This window comes from Mastigoproctus giganteus, chromosome 2, assembly GCF_048544385.1.
Source record: "Mastigoproctus giganteus isolate SK-2022 chromosome 2, ASM4854438v1, whole genome shotgun sequence".
Lineage (NCBI taxonomy): Eukaryota > Metazoa > Arthropoda > Arachnida > Uropygi > Thelyphonidae > Mastigoproctus > Mastigoproctus giganteus.
Window position 1 is genome coordinate 227,680,955 of NC_143576.1, and position 22,352 is coordinate 227,703,306.

Consider the following 22,352-nt stretch of genomic DNA (forward strand, 5'->3'; position numbering starts at 1 on the left):
AAACTATATAATTTTAATCATATTAAAAGCATATAATATTTTAATCATATTAATATTATCATTCAAGCTGTCATTTCTTTCTTTATATTTTTTCTTGCATCTCCCTCAATTTGTCATCTAGAAAAGTGAATGACATATCATTAGAAAGTTTTTATCACTGAAACAAAAGTAGTTTAATGTTAATGAAGATTGGATCAACCTCGATTGTGGATTTTGACTTTTTTATAATACAAAGGTCGCTCAAATGAAAAATATTAAAAGTTATATTTTACGAACAAGAAAACTATACATGTCGGTCTTCAGCATAGTCCTCTTTATGTTTGGCACACTTACTACAAAGCTGCATTAATTTCTGGATTCTCAAGAGAAGAAATTCTGTGATCAGTGTTGGAACAAACCATTTGTATTTTGACTTTTTCACAACAAGCGACATTCTTATCACCTGTTCCTCTCACTGCCTATTATTCCATAATGGCTGGTGAAAGGAATGAATGTTATCATGCTGTAGGCACACACCTGTTACAGCAAACCATGATGTTTTTTTCTAATGGCTTGCTTTAAATGGTTGAGTGCATCAATGTATTTTTTACTTGTATTTGTTTCTCCTCTACCCAGATGATGTTCCAGAATCATTTCTTTATGTTCCCAGAATACAGTGAGTAACACTTTCCTGACTGGTGCTTAAGTACAGGCTTTCATCGGTCATAAGCATGTATGGCACCATTCCAGGCATGTACATTTGCTTTGTGGTATATAATGAGTCCCCTCCAGTTACGTGTTCTAAGATGTCTCCTTCATGTTTGCATCCTCCAGGAGCCATTGAGGCATGTTACATCATCATTCTTTCAGTTCCTGCATTAAATGTCAAGGAACCATTGAGCATTCACTTTTCAAAAGTGAAACTCCTTGTTAATGATGGTATGTGTCAAACCAACACTTAACCTTGCATGTGACATTTCTTTAATCCTGGTAATGTGACAGTTTCCTTGTAAGAGTTCTTCCACTGCCGCTGTGACTTCTCTGTGACAACACAATAGGATTTCCCTGTTTGAGGAATTGCTTCACCATAATGAGCCATTCTGTGATAAATTTCAGCAGATTTTATTCATTCTAAACTCAAAAATCAGATTACAGATCACGTCTTTACCTTAGTGAATTACTGTAAGGTTGCTGCCTATCTTGAAAATAGGTTGTTTTCATATGACACTAGCAAATGGTACTATGAAGGTACTGTGTTGCCAATAGATAAAGCCACCAAGTTTTTGTATATTATGCATCTTGTGTTAGTTTTTCAGTTTTCATTTGAATAACGTGTGCATGCGTGTTGCTTTTTGAAAAAAAAAAAAAAAAAAATCTGGTGACAGCTGAACATTAACCCAGTGGCAGTCATATAGGGCAGTCATTTGAGCAGTTTGAATCAGAAGTGATTGTAGGGCCTTCCCAGCACTTAACAGAACATACTCCGAAAATTTGGTATTAGTGTGATTTTTCATTATTGGGTTAATGCCCAAACTTGAAAATATAGGAACTCCCCGATTTATGTAAGGGTTGCGTTCTGTGGAATGCTATGTAAGTCGGATTTTACTAAGTCAGGGAATTTCGCCATGCTTGTGCATGCAGCACTTGCAACTGTGCTCGATGAATTGATTGAATCAAAAAAAAAAAAAAACTGTTCGACGAACATGTAAATAGAATTACTTATTGTATTTATTCAATTTTTTTATCTCGTGCACAGAAAAAATTACAAAATTGTGCAATTTAAAAAAATTGTAAATTATAAAATTACAAAAAAAGAGAGGAGACAGGCATAATTGTTAATAAGTTTTACCTCTTGAGCATTGTTGCCAGAATCAATGTCTTCAGCTGATAAGTATGCCGCTGCACAAGTTGAGGGCCTTACGAAAACACTCAACCTTACGAAAGAACATATTAATGGATGACCGGACGGTGGTTTTTTCTTTTCATCGTAGATTTCTTTGTAGCAAGCAAGAATATCATTTACTCCTCTGTTAACTTTTAAGATTCGTTTGCTGTCAGGATCCATCTTCTCAAACCTCTCCATTGCCGATGCAATTTCACAAAATGTCATTGCCATCTCTCTCTGTTGATGAAGCGTCTTGGCTCTTCATTTGGTTCATCTTGAGCTTTGTCAGCATTTTCTTCTTTCACTACCGCTGCCTGCAAGTCAGTAAGTTCTTCATTAGATACTTCCTTCTCTTCTTCCTCTATTAATTCCTCCACATCTTTGGCATCCACCTCCATCTGAAGTAGCTCTGCAATCTTTACAATCTTATCTGTATGCAACCTCTTCATATGATTCGTCTTTTTCAAATCCTTCGAAGCCTTTTACGTGCCATGGACATATTTTCTTCCACACACCATTCAAACAACTTTTAGTAATTTTCGGACAGGACCTATTAATGTTTAAGATGGTGTAGTAAATATTGTAAGATTTTCAAAAGTCTCTTAACGTAAAATTAGCATTAGTAGAGGCATATGATGCAAGAAAGCAAGCTTATGCAGTATCAGCCAAAAAAAAAAAAAAAAAAACTTCCACTTCACCCTTCCATTAGTTCAAAATACCTGTCCAGCTGAGCCTTAAATTTATTTAGGCTATCAACTTCCACAACAAGGGATGGAAGTCTGTTCCACCAACCAACTACCTGCTGGCTAAAGGCAAATTTCCGCACATCTATCTTACATCTGTCTTTCCTCAATTTGAATTTATGCCCTCTCAGGTGATTATTCTGAGCAAGAGGCAGAATCCCATTAGCATTGAGCATGCTCAAACCATTCAAGGCTTTATACACCTATCAGATCACCTCGCCTGTGCCTAGTCTCCAGACACTGTAATTTGCAAAACTCAGTAGTTTTGCAAATTTCTTAGTAGAAGCCTTTCTTCGTAAGAGAAACCTTTTATTCCATTCACTAATCTTGTTGCCCTTCTCTGTACTCGTTCCAGCAGCTCTACATCCTTCTTGAAATGAGGCCTCCAGACCTGTATACAGTACCCAAGGTGTGGCCTGACCATTGCCTTATACAAGGGAATAACCGCCTCCTTATTCCTGCTAGAAAAATTCCTGTATATCATTGATAAGACACCATGAGCTACTCTTGCAGCCCATCTGCACTGCTCAGAGAACTTCATATCTGCCTGCACAATTACCCCCCCCCAGGTCCTTTTCATTCTCTACCACTGTCAGTGTAGTACCACAGAGTTGATACATTGCACTGGGGTTGCTGTTTCCCATATGTAGTACTTTACATTTGTCAATGTTAAACTTCATTTGCCACCTCTCTGCCCATCTGCTCAACTTTTCTAGATCCTGTTGCAGCAGCGTACTGTCATTAACAACCCTGCCAACCTTTGTATCGTCTGCAAACTTGGACATTAAGCTTGATATACCATCATCAATATTATTTATAAATACAGAAAACAATAATGGACCCAACACTGAACCCCGAGGGACTCCACTAATAACATTACCACTCTGTCTTCTCCTCCTCAACCACCCCTTTATCCCTAGCAGCAATTTGCCTCCAATGCCACACTGCTCCAATTTGTGCAGCAGTCTTCCATGTGCAACAGTATCAAAAGCCTTTCTAAGATCCAGGATTATAATATCAAAGTTATTCCCTGCATCCAGTTCTTTTGTGAATGCATCATAGTATCCAATCAAATTGGTCAGGCAAGACTTTCCCTTAACAAAACCATGCTGTGTCCGAGCTATAACTGAAGTCTTGTTTAGATGATCCTGCAGTGCTTCTTTAACCTGTGCCTCCATTAATTTTCCTGGAACAGAAGTCAAACTCACAGGTCTATAATTACTTGTGCCTGTGATCCTCCTTTGTGAATTGGGGTTACATTTGCACATCTCCAGTCTGTGGGTACCTCCCCTGAGTCCAAGGAAGCTCTCATAATTATGGCTAACGGATTGCTTACTTCCTTTGCTGCCTCCTTTAATATAACTGGATAGATCCCATCCACCCCAGGTGCCTTTCTTGTATTTATCTTCAACAATTTCTACTCCAATTTACTCTCAATTATTACAAGATCATCTAGCTCACTGCCAGTGTTTACTTCATCTATGGCATTCCCCTTCCTGAATAGCTCCTCATGTGTGAATGTAGATGCAAAATATTGATTTAGTTTGTTAGCTACCTGAGCAGGATCACCAACAGTTGAACCATCGATATCAAGTGGACCAATCTGATTCATCCCCTTCCTTCTATAGTTTACATAAGTAAAGGACTCTTTGCTGTTTTTCTTTGCATACCTTGCCAAAGATTTCTCGTAATCTGCCTTCGCCTGCCTAACCTCCTTTGTAACTTGGTTACAGATCAACTTATATCTATTGTAGGCTTCTGTGTCACGTTAATTTATATGTATCCCATGCATTTTTCTTCTCTGCCATATGTCTCATTAGTTCATCTGACATCCATTTAGGCCTAAACCTTGAACAATATTTCTTAGTTGGTATGTAAAGCCTGGTAGCTTCCAAGATAAGTTCTTTGAATGCTTCCCATTTTGTATTTGCTGTTGGTAATGTCATCAGTTGGTCCCACTGTATAGAATTTAAATACTGTCTCAGACCATCATAGTCGCCTTTACGAAAGCAATAACCCTTCCCTTTACCCTTGATGGTAGTTACCTCTTTGAGTAAATCCCACTTCAGCACACTGTGATCACTACCACCAGTGGTTCCTCTATCTGCAGATTCTTAATGCATGAAGAATCACTACTGATAATCAAATCAAGAGTCTTACTCCCTCTAGTTGCCTCCTGAACATGCTGATGTAGAAAACAATCATCCAATAAATCCAGAAAAGCCTTGCTAGTGCGTGAGTGACCAACTCACAAATTCCAGTCAATATCTGGGAAATTAAAATCCCCCATTATAAGACTGTCTGATTTACTGGCCCACTATTTCCCTATACAGTTTCTTATTATACTCATCAGAGTCATTAGGCATACAACACACTCCTACTCTCAATTTTGATCTCCCAGTGTCACAAACTCCCTCGACACTGCACTGTCCAGCGATGTCGACTGGCTTCACTTCTTTGGATTTTATGTTTTTTAACTAATAATATAAACCCTCCTCCTTTCCTATCCTGTCTATCCTTTCTGTAGACGTACTTCCCAAATTTCAGTTCTGCATTCATTATATCTGTGTGACACCACGTCTCTAATATCCCAACAATATCCGCCTTTGATGCTTTGAGCAATACCTAAAATTCATCAAATTTATTTACTAAACTCCTAGCATTGGTGTACACGCAAGTATACATGCACCTGTTCTTTTTCTTAGCTACCCTGACACAACCCATGTGTTTACTTGTACCCCAATGACTCCCAGCAGTCTCTGAAATATCCTGCATCTTATTTTCCAAGGTGATGCTCATTCCAATAGAAGCAGTGCAAGAATCACTTTCACCTCTGCCAGTGGCTACTATTAATCTATTAGTCCTTGTCCCCCAAATGAGATGCACGAACAGAAAAGTCCAATAAACTGGAAAGTGCAAATCGGTTTTTGGTCGTGACCTCCAGAAATGTGCTTTAGAAAAATATCACAAAAGCGTTCAAAATTTATTCTTATAACGGGGACATAGGATAACGATGAAAGGGTAGTTAGTGCAATTTCCATTATAAACATGACTTTGTTGAGAGATAAGTAGCTTAGTAATATAGCGAAATTTTAAACTTCCAAAGACTTGGAACGAATTAAAAAAAAAAAAAAAAGTGTTATTGGGTTCACATTATATTTTCACAATACCTCCATTTATTCCTATGAGATGCAAAATACGTTTCCACGATTTTTTTAAAAATTTGCATGGATTGGGAAAAACTTACATAAAGTCGAATTTCTGTAAGTCGAGCATTACGTAAGTTGGGGAGTTCCTGTATACTTAATTAATTTATATTGAACTTAAAATTTTATGAAAAAAAAATTTGCCAAATTTCTGATCAGTTTTAATGAAATTTGAGATGGCTCTCAAGATCTTTCCTAAAAGGTCCAAATATAAAATTTAAAGAAAATCTGTCTGCTAGGAGCAACTTATGCACAAATGACGGAGGGACATGGAAAAGACATTAGACACTTCACACATTTGCAAATGCAGTTTAAATGGGGCTTCCATTTCACATTACAGTAGAACGTCGGTTATCCGGAATAATTTGAGAGGCTGATTTCTCTTTTTTTTTTTATTAATGGTAGTATTTGAGACAAATGTTTATTATGTTACGAGAGTATTTCTATATGTTTTTTTTTTACTATGTATATCTGGTGAAAAGTTGGATTAGGATTAATGAGTTTTCTCGGAAACCATGAGTGATAGTTTAGTCATTCGCTTTTCAGGCTGGTCTGTACTTGTTAACAGAAGGGACTGCTTCTACAGGGATGGGATACACTTAAATAGAAAGGTTGCAAGAATATTTGCTGATGCTATCGAGGCAGTGTTAGGTGGGTCAGAAAACTGCTAGCTTTGTGGGGTTTACAAGGACTAATAGATTAACAGTAGCCACTGGCAGAGGTGAAAGTGATTCTTGCATTGCTTCTATTGGAATGAGCAGCAGCCTGGAAAACAAGGTGCAGGGTATTTCAGAGACTGCTGGGAATCATTGCGGTACAAGTAAACACATGGGTTGTGTTAGGGTAGCTAAGAATAGGAACAGGTGCATGTATACTTGTGTGTTCACCAATGCTAGGAGTTTGGTAAATAAATTTGATGAATTTGAGCTGTTGGTCAAAACATCAAAGGCAGATATTGTTGGGATATCAGAGATGTGGTGTCACACAGATATAAGGAATGCAGAACTGGAATTTGGGGAGCACAATGTGTACAGGAAGGATAGACAAGATAGGAAGGGAGGAGGGGTTATACTATTAGTTAAGAAACACATAAAATCCAAAGAAGCGAAGCCAGTCGATATCGCTGGACAGTGCAGTGTCGAGGCAGTTTGGTGTGACATAAGCATTGGGAGATCAAAATTGAGAGTAGGAGTGTGTTGTAAGCCTAATGACTCTGATGAGTATAATAAGAAACTGTACAGGAAATAGTGGGCCAGTAAATCAGACAGTTTTATAATGGGGGATTTTAATTTTCCAGATATTGACTGGAATTTGTGGGTTGATCACTCACGCACTAGCAAAGCTTTTGTGGATTTATTGGATGATTGTTTTCTACATCAGCATGTTCGGGAGGCAACTAAAGGGAGTAATACTCTTGGTTTGATTATCAGTAGTAATTCTTCATGCATTAAGAATCTGCAGGTAAAGGAACCACTAGGTGGCAGTGATCACAGTGTGCTGAATTGGGATTTACTCAGAGGTAACTACCATCAGGGGTAAAGGGAAGGGTTTTTGCTTTTGTAAAGACAACTACGGTGGTCTGAGACAGTATTTAAATTCTGTACGTGGAACCAACTGATGATGTTACCAACAGCAAATACAAAATGGTAAGGATTCAAAGAATTTACCTTGGAAGCTAATAGGCTTTACATACCAACTAAGAAATATTGTTCAAGGTTTAGGCCTAAATGGATGTCAGATGAACTGAGACATATAGCAGAGAAGAAAAATGCAGGGATACATAAATTAATGGGTGACATGGAAGCCTATGATAGATATAAGCTGGTCCGTAACCAAGACACAAAGGAGATTAGGCAGGCAAAGGCAGATTATGAGAAATCTTTGGCGAAGGATGCAAAGAAAAACAGCAAAGCGTTTTTTACCTATGTAAACTCTAGAAGGAAAGGGATGAATCAGATTGGGCCACTGGATATTGATGGTTCAACTATTGATGATCCTGCTCAGGTAGCTAACAAACTATATGAGTATTTTGCATCTGCATTCACACATGAGGAGTCATTTAGGGAGGGGAATGCCAGAGGTGAATTGAAGTCTGGCACGAGCTAGATGATTTTGTAATAACTGAGAGGAAAGTGGAGGAGAAATTGTTGAAGATAAACATAAAAAAGGCACCCGGGGTGGATGGGATCTATCCAGTTTTATTAAAGGAGGCAGCAAAGGAAGTAAGCAAATCCTTAGACATATTTTTGAGAGCTTCTTTGGACTCAGGGGAGGTACCCATGGACTGGAGATGTGCAAATGTGACCCCAATTCACAAAGGAGGATCAAAGGGCAATACAAGTAATTATAGACCTGTGAGTTTAACTTCTGTTCCAGGAAAATTAATGGAGGTACTGGTTAAAGAAGCAGTGCAGGATCATCTAGACAAGACTGCAGTTATAGCTCGGACACAGCGTGGTTTTGTTAAGGGAAAGTCTTGCCTGACCAATTTGATTGGATACTATGATGTAGTCACAAAAGAACTGGATGCAGGGAATAACTTTGATATTATATATTTGGATCTTAGAAAGGCTTTTGATACTGTTGCACATGGAAGACTGCTGCACAAATTGGAGCAGTGTGGCATTGGAGGCAAATTGCTGCTATGGATAAAGGGATGGTTGAGTGGCAGAAGACAGAGTGGTAATCAATGGACACTGCTCAACGTGGACTAATCTTATTAGTGGAGTTCCTCAGGGTTCAGTGTTGGGTCCATTGTTGTTTTCTGTATTTATAAATGATATTGGTGGTGGTGGTGGTGCAGTGTGGAAGCCTCCTCAACAATTCATGCTGAGGATAAATGGACCATAATCTGCCACGCTGGTCCAGTGCGGCTTGGCAGATCGACCGTATTCAGCAGTCAGGGGCTTGAATCCCGGTCTACTCAAAGAGCGTGTGCTACTGCACTCCCGCTGCTGACCACTCCGGTGGTGATATATCAAGCTTAATGTCCAAGTTTGCAGATGATACAAAGGTTGGCAGGGTTGTTAAGGACACTACTGATGCTGTGCTGCTGCAACAGGATCCCGAAAGGTTGAGCAGATGGGCTGAGAGGTGGCAAATGAGGTTTAACATTCACAAATGTAAAGTACTACATATGGGAAACAGTAACCCCAGAGCAACGTATCAACTCTGTGGCACTACACTAATAGTGGTAGAGAATAAAAAGGACCTGGGGTAATTGTGCAGGCAGATATGAAGTTCTCTGAGCAGTGCAGACGAGCTGCAAGAGTAGCTTATGGTGTCTTGTCAATGATATACAGGAAGTTTTCTAGCAGGGATAAGGAGGTGATTATTCCCTTGTATAAGGCAATAGTCAGGCTCCACCTTGAGTACTGTATACAGGTCTGGAGGCCTCATTTCAGGAAGGATGTAGAGCTGCTGGAACGAGTACAGAGAAGGGCAACAAGATTAGTGAATGGAACAAAGGGGTGCTCTTACGAAGGAAGGCTTAAGTTTTGCAAATTACAGTGTCTGGAGACTAGGCACCGGCGCGGTGATCTGATAGAGGTGTATAAAGCCTTGAATGGTTTGAGCATGCTCAATCAATGCCTATGGGATTCATCCTCTTGCTCAGAATAATCACCTGAGAGAGCATAAATTCACATTGAGGAAAGACAGATGTAGGATAGATGTGTGGAAATTTGTCTTTAGCCAGCGGGTAGTTGGTTGGTGGAACAGACTTCCATCCCTTGTTGTGGAAGTTGATAGCCTAAATAAATTTAAAGGTCCAGCTGGACAGGTATTTCGAACGAATGGAGGGGTGAAATGGAAGGGTTTTTTTTTTTTTTTGGCTGATGCTGCATAAGCTTGCTTTCTTGCATCATATGCCAATGCTAATGCTAACAAAGGGTTGATCTTACGAAGAAATGCTTAAGTTTTGCAAATTAGAGTGTCTGGAGACTCCGCACCTGCGAGGTTATCTGATTGAGGTGTATAAAGCCTTGAATGGTTTGAGCATGCTTAATGCTAATGGGATTCTTTTTCTTGCTCATAATAATCACTTGAGAGGGCATGAATTCTAATTGAGGAAAGACAGATGTAGGATAGATGTGCGGAAGTTTGCGTTTAGTCAGCGGATAGTTGGTTGGTGGAACAGACTTCCATCCTTTTTTGTGGAAGTTGATAGCCTAAATACATTTAAGGCTTGGCTGGACAGATATTTCGAACGAACAGAGGTGTGAAATAGGAGAGGTTTTTTTTTTTTTTTTTTTTTTTTTGGCAGATGCCGCATAAGCTTGCTTTCTTGCATCATATGCTTCCACGAACCCAATTTTTCTTGGCATATTTTGTTCTCTTCAGTTCATATTATATTTAGATTAGCTCCAGATTCCATAAGATGTGCAATTTATTAGTTTTCTGTTTTTTACAGTAAAATGTCAACAAAAAGAAAAAGCACTAAAATGGGCAGAAAAACAGGAAGAATGTGATATAATCAAAGTGATATTATTAAGGAACTTGAGATTTAGTAGCAAAAAAAGTCAACAAACAATCAAACATTATTTTAAAAAATTACTTTAAATTTTTTTCTACGTAAAATTTGCAGTAAAATACAGCAGGCCCTCGTTATAATGCAGTTCGCTTTACGCTGATTCGCTATAACGCTATTCTTATATTATAAACTGGTATCTGACTATAACGCTGTCACAAATCACTATAATGCTCTTTTACCAGCATACAGATTGCATTTTTGGCATATTTCACCAAAATGTTTCATCTGTTGGAGTCAATAGCTTGAAAATGAGTAGCAAAATGGCATTAAAACGCTTCCAATGCCGACTTGAGAAATTTTCCCACACTCAGTTAAATTTTCTCGCATGCTAATTTAATTGCAGTACAGTGTGTTGTTACGTAGTTCCGAGATCGAAATTTTTAAAAAAAAGATCAAGTATATTGCTTGTAATATTTGCATTATATGCATTTATCCAAATTCCAGTCATCACTCAGTACAGTATTAGACATCATGCATAACGGACAGTTTACTCAAACATTGTATCATAATTAATGCAACCAACGCAGTTACATTTTCAAAGAGTTAATAATGGCAGATAAGAATGAAAAAGCAACAACGTCTGGATGCAGTGTGAAGACTACAAATGTAAGAAAGACAATTTGAAAATTAAATTAGATGTTTTGAAGCAAATCGATTCTGGTCAATGACAAGTGAATGTGTGCCATAATTTAGGACTGGCAGGTTTAACTGTAAGAGCAATTATAAAAATAAAGAATTAATTTTATCAGCAGGAAAGACAGTTGTTCCACTGTAAGCAACTAGAGCTAGGTTGGCTATTAGGATTGAAATGGAGAGACTTTAACTAATTTTATTGAAGATTATTTCCAACACAGAATTCAGGTAAGTTAAATATTATCAAAAAAAAAAAAAAAAGAGAGAGATTAGCCTATATGATGATCTGAAGAAAGCTCACGTAAAAAAAAAAAAAAAAGTGTGGAACCATTTAAAACTAGTAAGGGCTGGTTGAATAGATTTAAAATCCAGGGAGAAGCCACAAGTGCAGATCAAGGAGCCGAAACTTTCAAAAAAGAACTTGTTAAAATTATTGAAGAGGGGTATTATGTGTTTATACTTCTCAACAAGTTTTTAACATAGATGAAGCAGGACTTTTTTGGAAACGAATGCCTAAAAAGAGTTCCATATTGAAAGAAAAAAAAACATGCCAGCTTTCAAAGCGGCAAAGGATCGGTTGACTTTATTGTTGGGTGGTAATGCTGTGGGGGATTTTAAATTAAAACTCCTTTTAGTTTACCAGGAAGAGGGCCAAAATACAACCCAAAATCGACACATTTTTCATGATTTAATTCATCAATCAAATTAAATCAATTTAGATCAATTAAATTCATGATTTCAATTGGAATTTTAAGTTTTATTTTGATACGTAAGTAGTTACCACATAATTATATACGTATGTAATGCAGAATATTTTATATGTACAAATATTTGAATATTAAATATTTTGATCAACATTTGTGCATCTTTTCACTACTATTATTGATTTGGAAATATCCTATGGCACCGACCGCAACTCACAAATACATATGTTACCTTATGGGAATGCGGTGCTCACTTAGCAGGATTCACTTAGTGCTCTGTTTTTCCGTAACGAATGATCAGCGTTAAGCGGGGGTCACCCATACCTATCTGAATATATATACGTATGTAAATGTGCTAATTTTTACGTATGAGTTATTATTTTGTAAATTAAATAAATTTGTCTTTTCCTCTTACCTTAATACATAATAGAATTTATTTAATCTTATCTACACATTCGATCTTCTCTGAATGTTCGATTATCCGGAAGAGGTCTGACGCTCTACTGTGTTTTTCATTCAAAATTCTTCCACATAATTTCCTAAAAATTTTATTGTTTTTTTTTTTTTTGGTTCATGTGTGCATACGTGTGGCTAGTTTTGAAAAGATGAGATTGCTATTGAATCAGCAGAAATCAGTCAATGTAATTAAGGCCATCCATATAAGTAAAGCATTAGAATTTGTTGGTTTTAATAATTTAGAAAATTGGATTTTTCTGTGAACAGATATAGATCAGATTTTATAATTTTAAAATATGGTTTATTGCATTTTATAATGATAGGTATTACTTCCCTGTTACATTGTGTCACACTCACTAATAACTTATTAATTTGTCAGCACTATTCTAGTGAATTTCAGCTGTAAGGCTTCAAATTTCTGTTGAAAGTTTTCTCTAGATTTTAATTTTGATGTGTGCGCAATAATATTGCAAATCTTTATTTTAATTACCTTTTTTTTTTTTTTTTTTTTTAAATTTATCGTATAAAAACACACACTTAGTTATGTATGCTTTTCAGTACAAATGATTTGCAATAACTCTGGGTATATATTTTTTCTTTTTTTCAGTATACAATCAATGGTAAAAAAGTGGAAGTTGCAATAAAAAAAATCCTTGCAGGGGAGACTGTAGGAAACAAGGGATCATTGGCAAATCCAGAATCACTTGATTTATATTACAACATATCTGAACTAAAAGGGTTTTAATAAATGAATATTTTAATATAAATTTTCCTGTAGTGTGGGAAATTTGAAGAAACTAATATAGTGTTCTAGTGGAGTGACACCATTATGATCATGTATTTTTCTGGACACACAATTCTAGTTTCCAATTTCAGCTCAATGTTAAATACACATGATGCATAAGCCGATAATTATGCATGTGTGAAGTGCATGTTGAAATGTAGATAAAGTTAAATTTCATTGTGGATACTTGTTTGTGCCATTGCATTTGAGAATGTAGATTTGGATTTCAAGTTTATTACAATCAGTAACATTCTTTTTTTTATATTTAAAGAACACCATATACTTTTTTTTACATAGTGTATTATGATGTTTTTTAACTAGTTAATACTTGTGTACATGATGTCATGTCATTTAGAAACCTTATTAGAATTTCTCTTTTTGATTATATTTGAAAGTTTTTGAATTTGTGATTCATGAGATTTTGAATTTTTATGTGTATAATAAGAAAATAAAGGAAGTAGAAAATTACTTCCTTTCATGAAATAAATTGTTTATTTTTTGGAAGCAAAGATTTCCACTCTGTAAAGAATTCATGCATACATTTTGTCTTTCTTTGTACATCAGTCTGATAAGTTCTTGTTAGAGTTCTGAAAGTTGGCATTTGTTATAAACCAACAGAAATATCTGGACTTGTCCAGATAATTTCACAGACTCCTCTGAAACCAAAAAGCACAAAGAAGAAACAGAGGGGTACATAGGGGAATAGTTTACTCCACTGACATGAAATTTGATATAAAGATACTAAGAAATATTCTAAATAAATCCCAAAATTTTAAATTGATTGGATTCTTTCCCAAATGATAGCAGTATTTATGAAAGGGGGTTTACAGGAAGGCTATGGAATCCAAATTAAGCATAAATCATTCCCAGGTATCTACAAAACAAAAATTGGGTGCTGATATGGCTTTTCCTTCTCAGGTGATGTGTGAATGTACTAAACACTCATTTACATTCATGTTGAGGGACTATGGGTTGTGGGGGAGTGTTAGCGGTAATACACACAAATTTAATAATATAATGCTATAAATATTTTTAATTATTCATTTTTGTTTCTATAATTGTGAAAATATACACTCTTTTGACATCATGCAGTTATGAGTTTATAAAATTTATTGTTTTTTTGTTGTTTTCTCTAGCACGTTTTGTGAGAGAGAGAGAGAGAGAGAGAGAGAGAGAGAGAGAGAGAGAGTAAAACTTAGACTGTATTTAATATGGCAATCGGTAGGTGGCAAAATTGTTTAGAATGACTTATTTGGTGTAGTGATATGTTGTTTAAAATTCTAGTTTTATTCAGAGAATCTTTCAATGCAGTTTTTAAATTTTCTTCGGTTATTGAGGTATTTTTGGTTGAATATATGTGCAGCGTTTCTTTTCATTATTGTATAGAAAATTAAAATTCATGATTTATGTACACAAATTTAAGCTGTACTTGCAAAAGCAGAGAACATACAATATATATGCAGGGTGTCAGGTAGTAATGACAAAAGCAAAGATGACTATGACAATCTGTGATAGAAAATAATATTCAGGCTTCAAATGAAACTGAAAGAAATGATATACATTGCAGAAAAAAAAAACAAATTCCAATGACATAAATGTGGGGTTAAGTGTATTTCAGTTTTATCATACTTAAAAGAGTAGAAGTGCCAAGCTACACTGTAGTTACACCATGAAATAAATATAAACACAACTGCTGTGTAGTAGAGGGATAAGAATTGTATATGTACAAGACATAATTACAGAAAGAAAACAATGGTTAGTTACAGGAAGCACTTAAATGACATAAATGAACTATGGGTAGTTATACACATTGATAAACTAAGCCACTCCAATTATGTAAAGAAACAAAACAGATGGTTTGCTAACTGTATTTATTCAGAGAATCTTTCAATGCAGTTTTTAAATTTTCTTCGGTTATTGAGGTATTTTTGGTTGAATATATGTGCAGCGTTTCTTTTCATTATTGTATAGAAAATTGTATAGTAACATTATTGTATAGTAACAGCTAATCATTAGTCTTATCAACCAGAGCATATAGGTACTTAATAATGGGTGCCAGTTGGAGCTAAGACAGTTTTGGATTAACTTATTTAAGAATTGGTAGTTTCAGAGAAAGTGGAAAATCATTGAGCAACACGATGTTATAAATGTATTCTCATGTGATTTTAGTGGGCACTTTCAAAGTGCAAGTGATGGATGATAAAATTTGCCAGGCTAGGGATAGCAACTGGGTCAAGAAGAGAAAGAAACAGAAGTACCTACTTATTATAACAATAAAGTACACACACTGATTTGGATATTAGTTAATAGCTGTTCAGTTTCTTCTGTCAGAGCATCAGATTGGGACTCCATGGCCCATAACGAAAAGAATGTCCAATTCTGCCAATATGACCTTTGCAACTCTCGTGCCATTTAAACCTCAATAACAAGTTGACCACCTTAGCACACTAAACAGAAATTATTATTAAGGATAATAAATAAGTTCAATAGCAAAACTTAATTAAGATATTCTATAACTTATCTAATGGATAATAAATAATAATATAAAATAAAATAGAACTTAATATTTATACTGTTCCCATTCCTACAAAGTAGCCATCCAATTCTGCTTTGAATTTAGCCAGACACATTTCCCCTTCCACATTAGGAGATGCAGTTTATTCCAGTGTTCAACAACCTACTGCCCACAAGAGAGCTTGCAGGCAATCTGACTTAGGTGTTTAAGGCTTTGAATGTATTGAGCAAGTGCAGTGCTGATGGGATTCTTCCTCAGACTATGTGCATGAGGTGGCATAAATTCAAATTGAGGAAGAATGGTTGCAGAATAGATGTGCAGAAGTTTGCCTTTAGCCAGCGGGTGGTTGATTGCTGGAACAAATTTCCATCTTTTGTGGTGGAAATGGAATAGTTTAAATCAAGGAAGAACTAGACAAACCATTGGAGGGGATGGATAGGTGAAATGGGATTTTTTTTTTTTTTTTTTTTGTTGGCTGATGCTTTATAAGCTTGCTTTCTTGCATCATTTGCCACTACTAATACTAATATTTCATGAGATCCAATCTGTTATTTGTGAGATTTTATATTTGTACCCACAGTTGTTGCCTCACCATGAGGAAGAACAAACCTTTCTCATTCATTTTATTTAACCCCTTCTGCATTTTATACACCTTGTTCAGATCTTCTCTTAGATGTCTGGCTTTCCAACTTTGCAGGCCATGCATTCTAAGCCATTCTTCAATATGTGCATCTCTTTTCACTCATTGCTAATCTGGCCACCCTTCTTTGAACCATTTCTGGAACTTCTGGCTTTTTAGATGCAGTCTCCAGATCTGAATAAATATTCTAAATGCTGTCTAACCATTACCTTGTATACAGGGATAATGATATCCCTCTCCCCTACTGGCAAAAGTTCTATAAATCATGGACAGGATACCATGTGCCTTCCTAGCTGCATGTTTAAACTGCATGAAAAATTTCCCATCAGATTGAATCATAATACTTAAGTCTTTTCATCTTAAACCACTTTTAGCTGTTCTTTCTCGAGCTTATACACAACTGCAGGATTTTTTTTCCCCCAAAACAACCTCACAAATTAGTAAATTAAATAACAGAGTGCTTAAACTTCTTGATTTAAAATCCTTTTCTTTTGTGCAGATAACAGCTAGATAATACTATGGTATTAAGTAAAACTTTAAAAAAATTGATTACTGTTATAAAACTTGCTGTGTGATACTTCCTTTCATTAATCAACTCACTCATAAATTTAGCAGCAGTGGAGTACCTTATCAGTTTACTTTCACATCAGTTAATGCATGCCAAACAATAACAATTTTTTCACATAACATATAAGAAAAATAGAAGAAAGTTCAGCCTTTTCTAACATCATATACCAATAGTTACAAAGACCTTTACAGTGCTTTTCAGTATAACATCATGAATAACCCAAGGCATTTTTTCATATCTCTAACTTTATTGAAAGCAAAAAAACGGTTTTATCTTTTCCCATAATTTATTTCCATTGCAGGAAATAAGTAAAATGAATTTGGCATCGGGTAGTAATCCAAAGTTCTGATGGTGTAATGGATGATGGATTTTGCTGGAAGAAAACTTGCAATTTGCATGTAACTATAGGTATACAGACTGACTTCCAAAAAAGGACATATAATAAGTAGGGGTTAAGATACTTTGCTGCAACCACCTACAGGGTAGTAATTGAATATTTCAATTTCCTTGTGTAAGGTTAGGATTTACAGAACTTAGACCAGTTATGTCAATAATCACAGCTGAAGCTTGATACATGCATTACATTGGTGGAATAACCAGACTTGCGCAAGTAATTTTTGTCAGTAGCCATTAGTGTAGTTGCATGATCAGATAATCCGGTTTGACAAATTTTTGAATGAGTGAATTCTGAAAGTAGCTGAGAAAAAAACAGTTCTTAATAATAATGTCAAGATAAAAACAGTTCTTTGATTCAAATATCCCATGGCACGTACGCTATTTGGACTTTCTCAGCAGTGACAGTCTTTCACTTCATGTTTTATTACCAAACGTACATTAGTATCACACCTGTACTGAACAGCAGCACATACCGTCAAAATTACTGGATGTTATATGCTTTTCGCACACATCACTGCTTCCTGGCAGCAAAGAACACTTCTGTGTTTGTGTCAAAAGTTTATAGCATTAGCTTTGCAAATCTAAGAGCCAGTTGGCTCTAATAGGCTGTATGCACATTATACGTTTTTGTGGTAATGGAGTGCAGTTTGGCATGGTAGGCCCTTCTGCCAATAAATCTCAAATGACAACAATTATAGATTGCAAAGGAATCCTCTTTTTACTCTGAAACACATACTTTTCTCTCTGCAATGGAAAGAAACTTTTTCCAGCTTAATGTGAAGGCGGTGTACATTTCCACAGGAAGTTGGAAACTTAATATTTTGGGAAAAGAATATTGTTATGTTTGAATCTCTAAATCTTGGCAACCTTTGAATGTAATCCTTGCCAGATTTCAGCAGTAAGTTGTACATACTTAATACCAGACAGTGTATCCTACATTGATAGAAAATTAACATGTAACACATGAAAAAGTATTACACTTTTTTTATGTGCTATTTGTGGCGTAAATACAGGGTCATCAAAAAAGGTGTCCATGATTTCCCTTTTAATTATCTTCCGAAATATTTGATCGATTGATGTGATCGATCGTAGCAGCAAACAGTGTGGTAACTCACTAAGTTTTATTTGACACCTCAACACAATGACCTTGGCTGTGCCATGAGTGTGTGCAGAATGACTCCTACACAACCGCCTCAGTCAGTGTCAGTAAGATGGCCACCATGCAATAATGTTGGTATTGGCGCACTGTTATGACTGATTAAATTCAGCATACCACAACACACTGCACTTTCTGTTGCATGGCGGCCATCTTACTGACACTGACTGAGGTGGTGAGTGTAGGAGTTATTCTGCACACACTCATGGCGCAGCCAAGGTCATTGTCGAGGTGTCAAATAAAACCTAGTGAGTTACCACACTGTTTGCTGCTGCGATCACAGCAATCGATCAATTTCTGAAGATAATTAAAAGGGAAATCACAGACACCTTTTTCGATGACCCTGTATAGAACATTATTTTCCCTGGCGAAGTATGCCACACACTAATGATTAAACAGCACAGTTTTACACAGTCACTTCAGCAAATCCCACTGTCAAAGTTCTTTAGTGGTCAACCTTTTCCACAATATGTAATGATTTGTTTGTTATTTGAACCTCTGAGCCATTTGCTCTTTTTTTTTTTTAGGCAACATATTTTAAGGACAAAAGAAGGCTAAATATATAGGCACTTCCTAAACTACAATTGTTTGTACATATTATTCAAACAATAAAGAGTTCCTTTAAGATGTTTTGTTATTGGATAACTTCAGAATTTGGATGAATGAACAGTTTTTTTTTTTTGTTTTTTTTTTTGTTTTTTTTTTCCCTGGCCAAGTGCAAATGGATGAAAGTTGCTTTGTTAACATTCTTTAAAGTTGTTTAAATGAATAAATGAATGAATTTCTTTTTATATTCTATAGAGCCACTCTGCCCAGAGGAATTTACAACTCCATTGTAACTGTTTTATTGCAGTAGATAAATCTGTGACTTTATATGGGCTCAATCCCTCAGTATATGTGCCAGTTTCCATGTACATTATCTCAGACCACTGCCTACATCAACTTAATAATGCATGTACAAATTGTCAGACCCAGAATCTGTTCATTATTGTTGACCTATATGGATAAACGGGCAATCTTTGTCACTAATAGCATCAGACAAATCTCATAACCTAAGCAACTTTCCCATGGCTTTATTCCAAAACAACTTTATTGATTACTGTGTGTTTGTTTCAGTGAGGTTGGAGAGCATTAAAAACGAAACATTCATCGTGCATAACCAACTCTAATGCTCTGCTTAGGCACATGGGCAACCCGAGAACTAAATTTACCAATTCTCGGATAATTTTTTTTTCTGGATTCGTTTATTTTTCTAAAAGTAGCCAGAAAATGGATTGCTGGGGTGAACTGTACTTTGTTCAAGAATAAAAAATAAAGGTGTTGAAAAGTTACCAGAGGGGAATGTTAGTTTTCTCCAGTACAGGAATTAATAATGTCAATTTTTTTTTTATTATTTATGAATTTTGTAGGTATTATGCATGAGTTGTTGGGATAGTAAAACAACCTCTTGTAATTGTCTTTTAATGTGTTTTAATTATTGTTGATAATATTACGTAATTGTCATGACATTGGGATTGCTTGCAGAGCTTGAGCTATCTGAGGTTGGGGAAAAACATTTTTATTTGTGCCAGTCTTTTAGTTGAAGTGATGCAATGCCAAATATTTAATCTGTTTGGAAACACCAGTTCATTATAACAAAAAATGTAGTAGTTATAGTTATGCAATGCATTAATATTTTGATTATTGTATCAATAAAAATTTGTTTGTATTAAGCAGTTCATATTTTGCTTATCTAAATGTAGGCTAATGTTTTTAATAACAATATTGTGAAAATATAAGCTGGGACTACTTTGAATGTATATATATTTTTGAAGATTTTTCTTTTTTCTAAAAAGAAAATCAAATTCTTACTTTACTGTTCTTGTTTTGTTACGTTATTATACTTTAATTACTGTAATTTTGAAAATTATGGTAATCCTTTTCAGTCAGAATTTTTAAAAGAGGCATAATAATCTTTTTTTTACTTTATCATTGTTAAATTTTTACATTCTTGTAGTTTATATAATATTAATAAAATTTATATTTTTTACACTTTTGGTTTGTTGCAAATTAGACAGAATGGCAGTGTTTCACATTTTATTTTCTAATTCCAATATAAATACAGAAACTACATTTGCAGACATAATACAAGTATTAGTAAAGTGTAAAAATATGCCCTTTGTGTATACATGCAAATCTTGTAAATGCAAAAAAAAGGAAATTCAATACAAAGCAGTTGCAAATTGTAAAAGCTTAAAAACATTAATTACAATAACAGTGACATATCACATTGCTTATATTTACATATCTGATTTATATTACTTAAATTATAGTAATCTTTTAACTGAATTATGTATATTATTATTGCAGCACTTATTCCCTCAGTCCTACAAATTCCCCCCCCCTTTTTTTTTCTGAAGTTGGCCTCTTAATGAATTAATTATATTTGTATGTTCTTGACACTATACTGGTTCCAATGCTCTTCGGAATGCTCAGTGGAATGCTCTTCGAACCATGTTCTAGTCACACAGCTCTGGAGAGGTGCAATGTCCTGTTGGACAAGTCTATTGCTCTGTGGGTACATGATGACCATGAAAGGATGCAGATGGTCTGCAAGGATGGACATGTAACCTGGACAATTCAGAGATGTGTCTAGGTGTACCAGTTCAACATGCCACAGACCATTACTGACCATCCACCTGCCTGAACAGTTCCTTATTGACATGACGGGTGCATAGCTTCATGCGGTTTCTACCAGATATGCACCCTCCCGTCCACTTGAAATAACTGGAAACAGGACTTATTGGACCAGGAGATATATCTTCAATGTCCACTGCTGATGTTCTTCCACCTGGTTGGGGTGGAGAGTCCTGTGTCATGTTAACAGTGGGTCTCTAGTGGGTTGTTGGCTCCCACAATGCGAGAAAAACGTCAATGGCCACATCCGCCTTTCTCTGCCCACGGTGCTGTCCATTTTGAGACATTATTCCGGAAATGGCGTATTCCCGCTACACTCAATACTGTCGAACGGGGACAGTGCAATATCTGTACTACTTCCATGATAGAGTGACCCATGCATCAGGCACCCACTATCATCCCTCTTTCAAAGTCAGTGAACTCACGACATTTATCCATACTGACATTGTCTATGTGAATGCAGTGTACCTATATAACTGCCAAGCGGTGAGTTCATACACTATTGAGAAGGGTGACAGTGTCGCGTTGCCCTGGAACCAGGCATTCCATGAATTCTGTCCTTTCAGTGTACAGCAACAGCTGAAAAAAAAAATAAAAACACCTCTTCTACGTTTCACCAATTCACTTGCTCCAATAGTTTGTCTAGTTTTTCTGCAAATTTTTTAAACTATCAAATTCTAAAATAATAAATGGAAGTTTGTTACAGCAATCAAGCAACCATTGGCCAAAGGCAAATTCTGCACATCTGTTCAGAAACTGTTGTTCTTCAATTTGAATTTGTGCCCCCTTGTATGTAGTTTATGGAAGAGGAAGACTCCTATCATCATAGAGTTTGTTGAATCCATTCAAAGCCTGAAACACCTTAATCAGATCACCTGAAAGGTGCATAGTCTCCAGATGCTGCAATTTGCAGAATAAGCATTTCTTGGTAAGAGCACCCCTTTGTTTCCCTCACCAATCTTGTTGCCCTTCTCTGTACTCATTCCAGCAGCTCCACATCCATCCTAAAATGAGGCCTCCAGACTTGTATGCAGTACTCAAGATGTGGCCTAACCAGTGCCTTTACAAATGGAATAATCACCTTATCCATGCTAACAAAATTCTTGTGTATCATTGACAAAATCCCATGAGCTGTCCTGGCACAGCCTTCATTGCTCAGAAAATTCTATATTCAATGGCACAATTGCCCGTAGGTTTTTTCATTTTCCACTACCCTGGGTATAGTACCACAGTACATTACCCTGTTACTGTTACCCATATACAATACTCATGTTTTGTCAATGTTAAACTTCAATTGTTATTTTTCAGTCCATCTGCTTAACTTTTCTAGATCCTGTTGCCATAGCATACTATCATCCCTGTCTTTAACCACCCTGCCAACTTTGTATCACTACAAACTTGGACATTAAGCCTAATATACTTTCATCAATATCTGATAAATAGAGAAAACAACAATGGGCCGAACACCAAGCTCTGGGTG

General features: G+C 36.0%; 1 protein-coding gene across 1 annotated transcript in view; it reads left to right on the forward strand.

The window, feature by feature from the left end:
- The window catches only part of LOC150090206 (acetoacetyl-CoA synthetase-like), a 93,283-nt gene extending 80,369 nt beyond the window's left edge, over positions 1 to 12,914 (forward strand). Inside the window, exon 18 of the mRNA XM_090369019.1 lies at positions 12,745 to 12,914. Coding sequence (XP_090225145.1) covers positions 12,745 to 12,882 — 138 coding nt within the window. The 3' untranslated portion in view covers positions 12,883 to 12,914. The remainder of the gene's footprint in view (positions 1 to 12,744) is intronic.
- Positions 12,915 to 22,352: the final 9,438 nt, after the last annotated feature.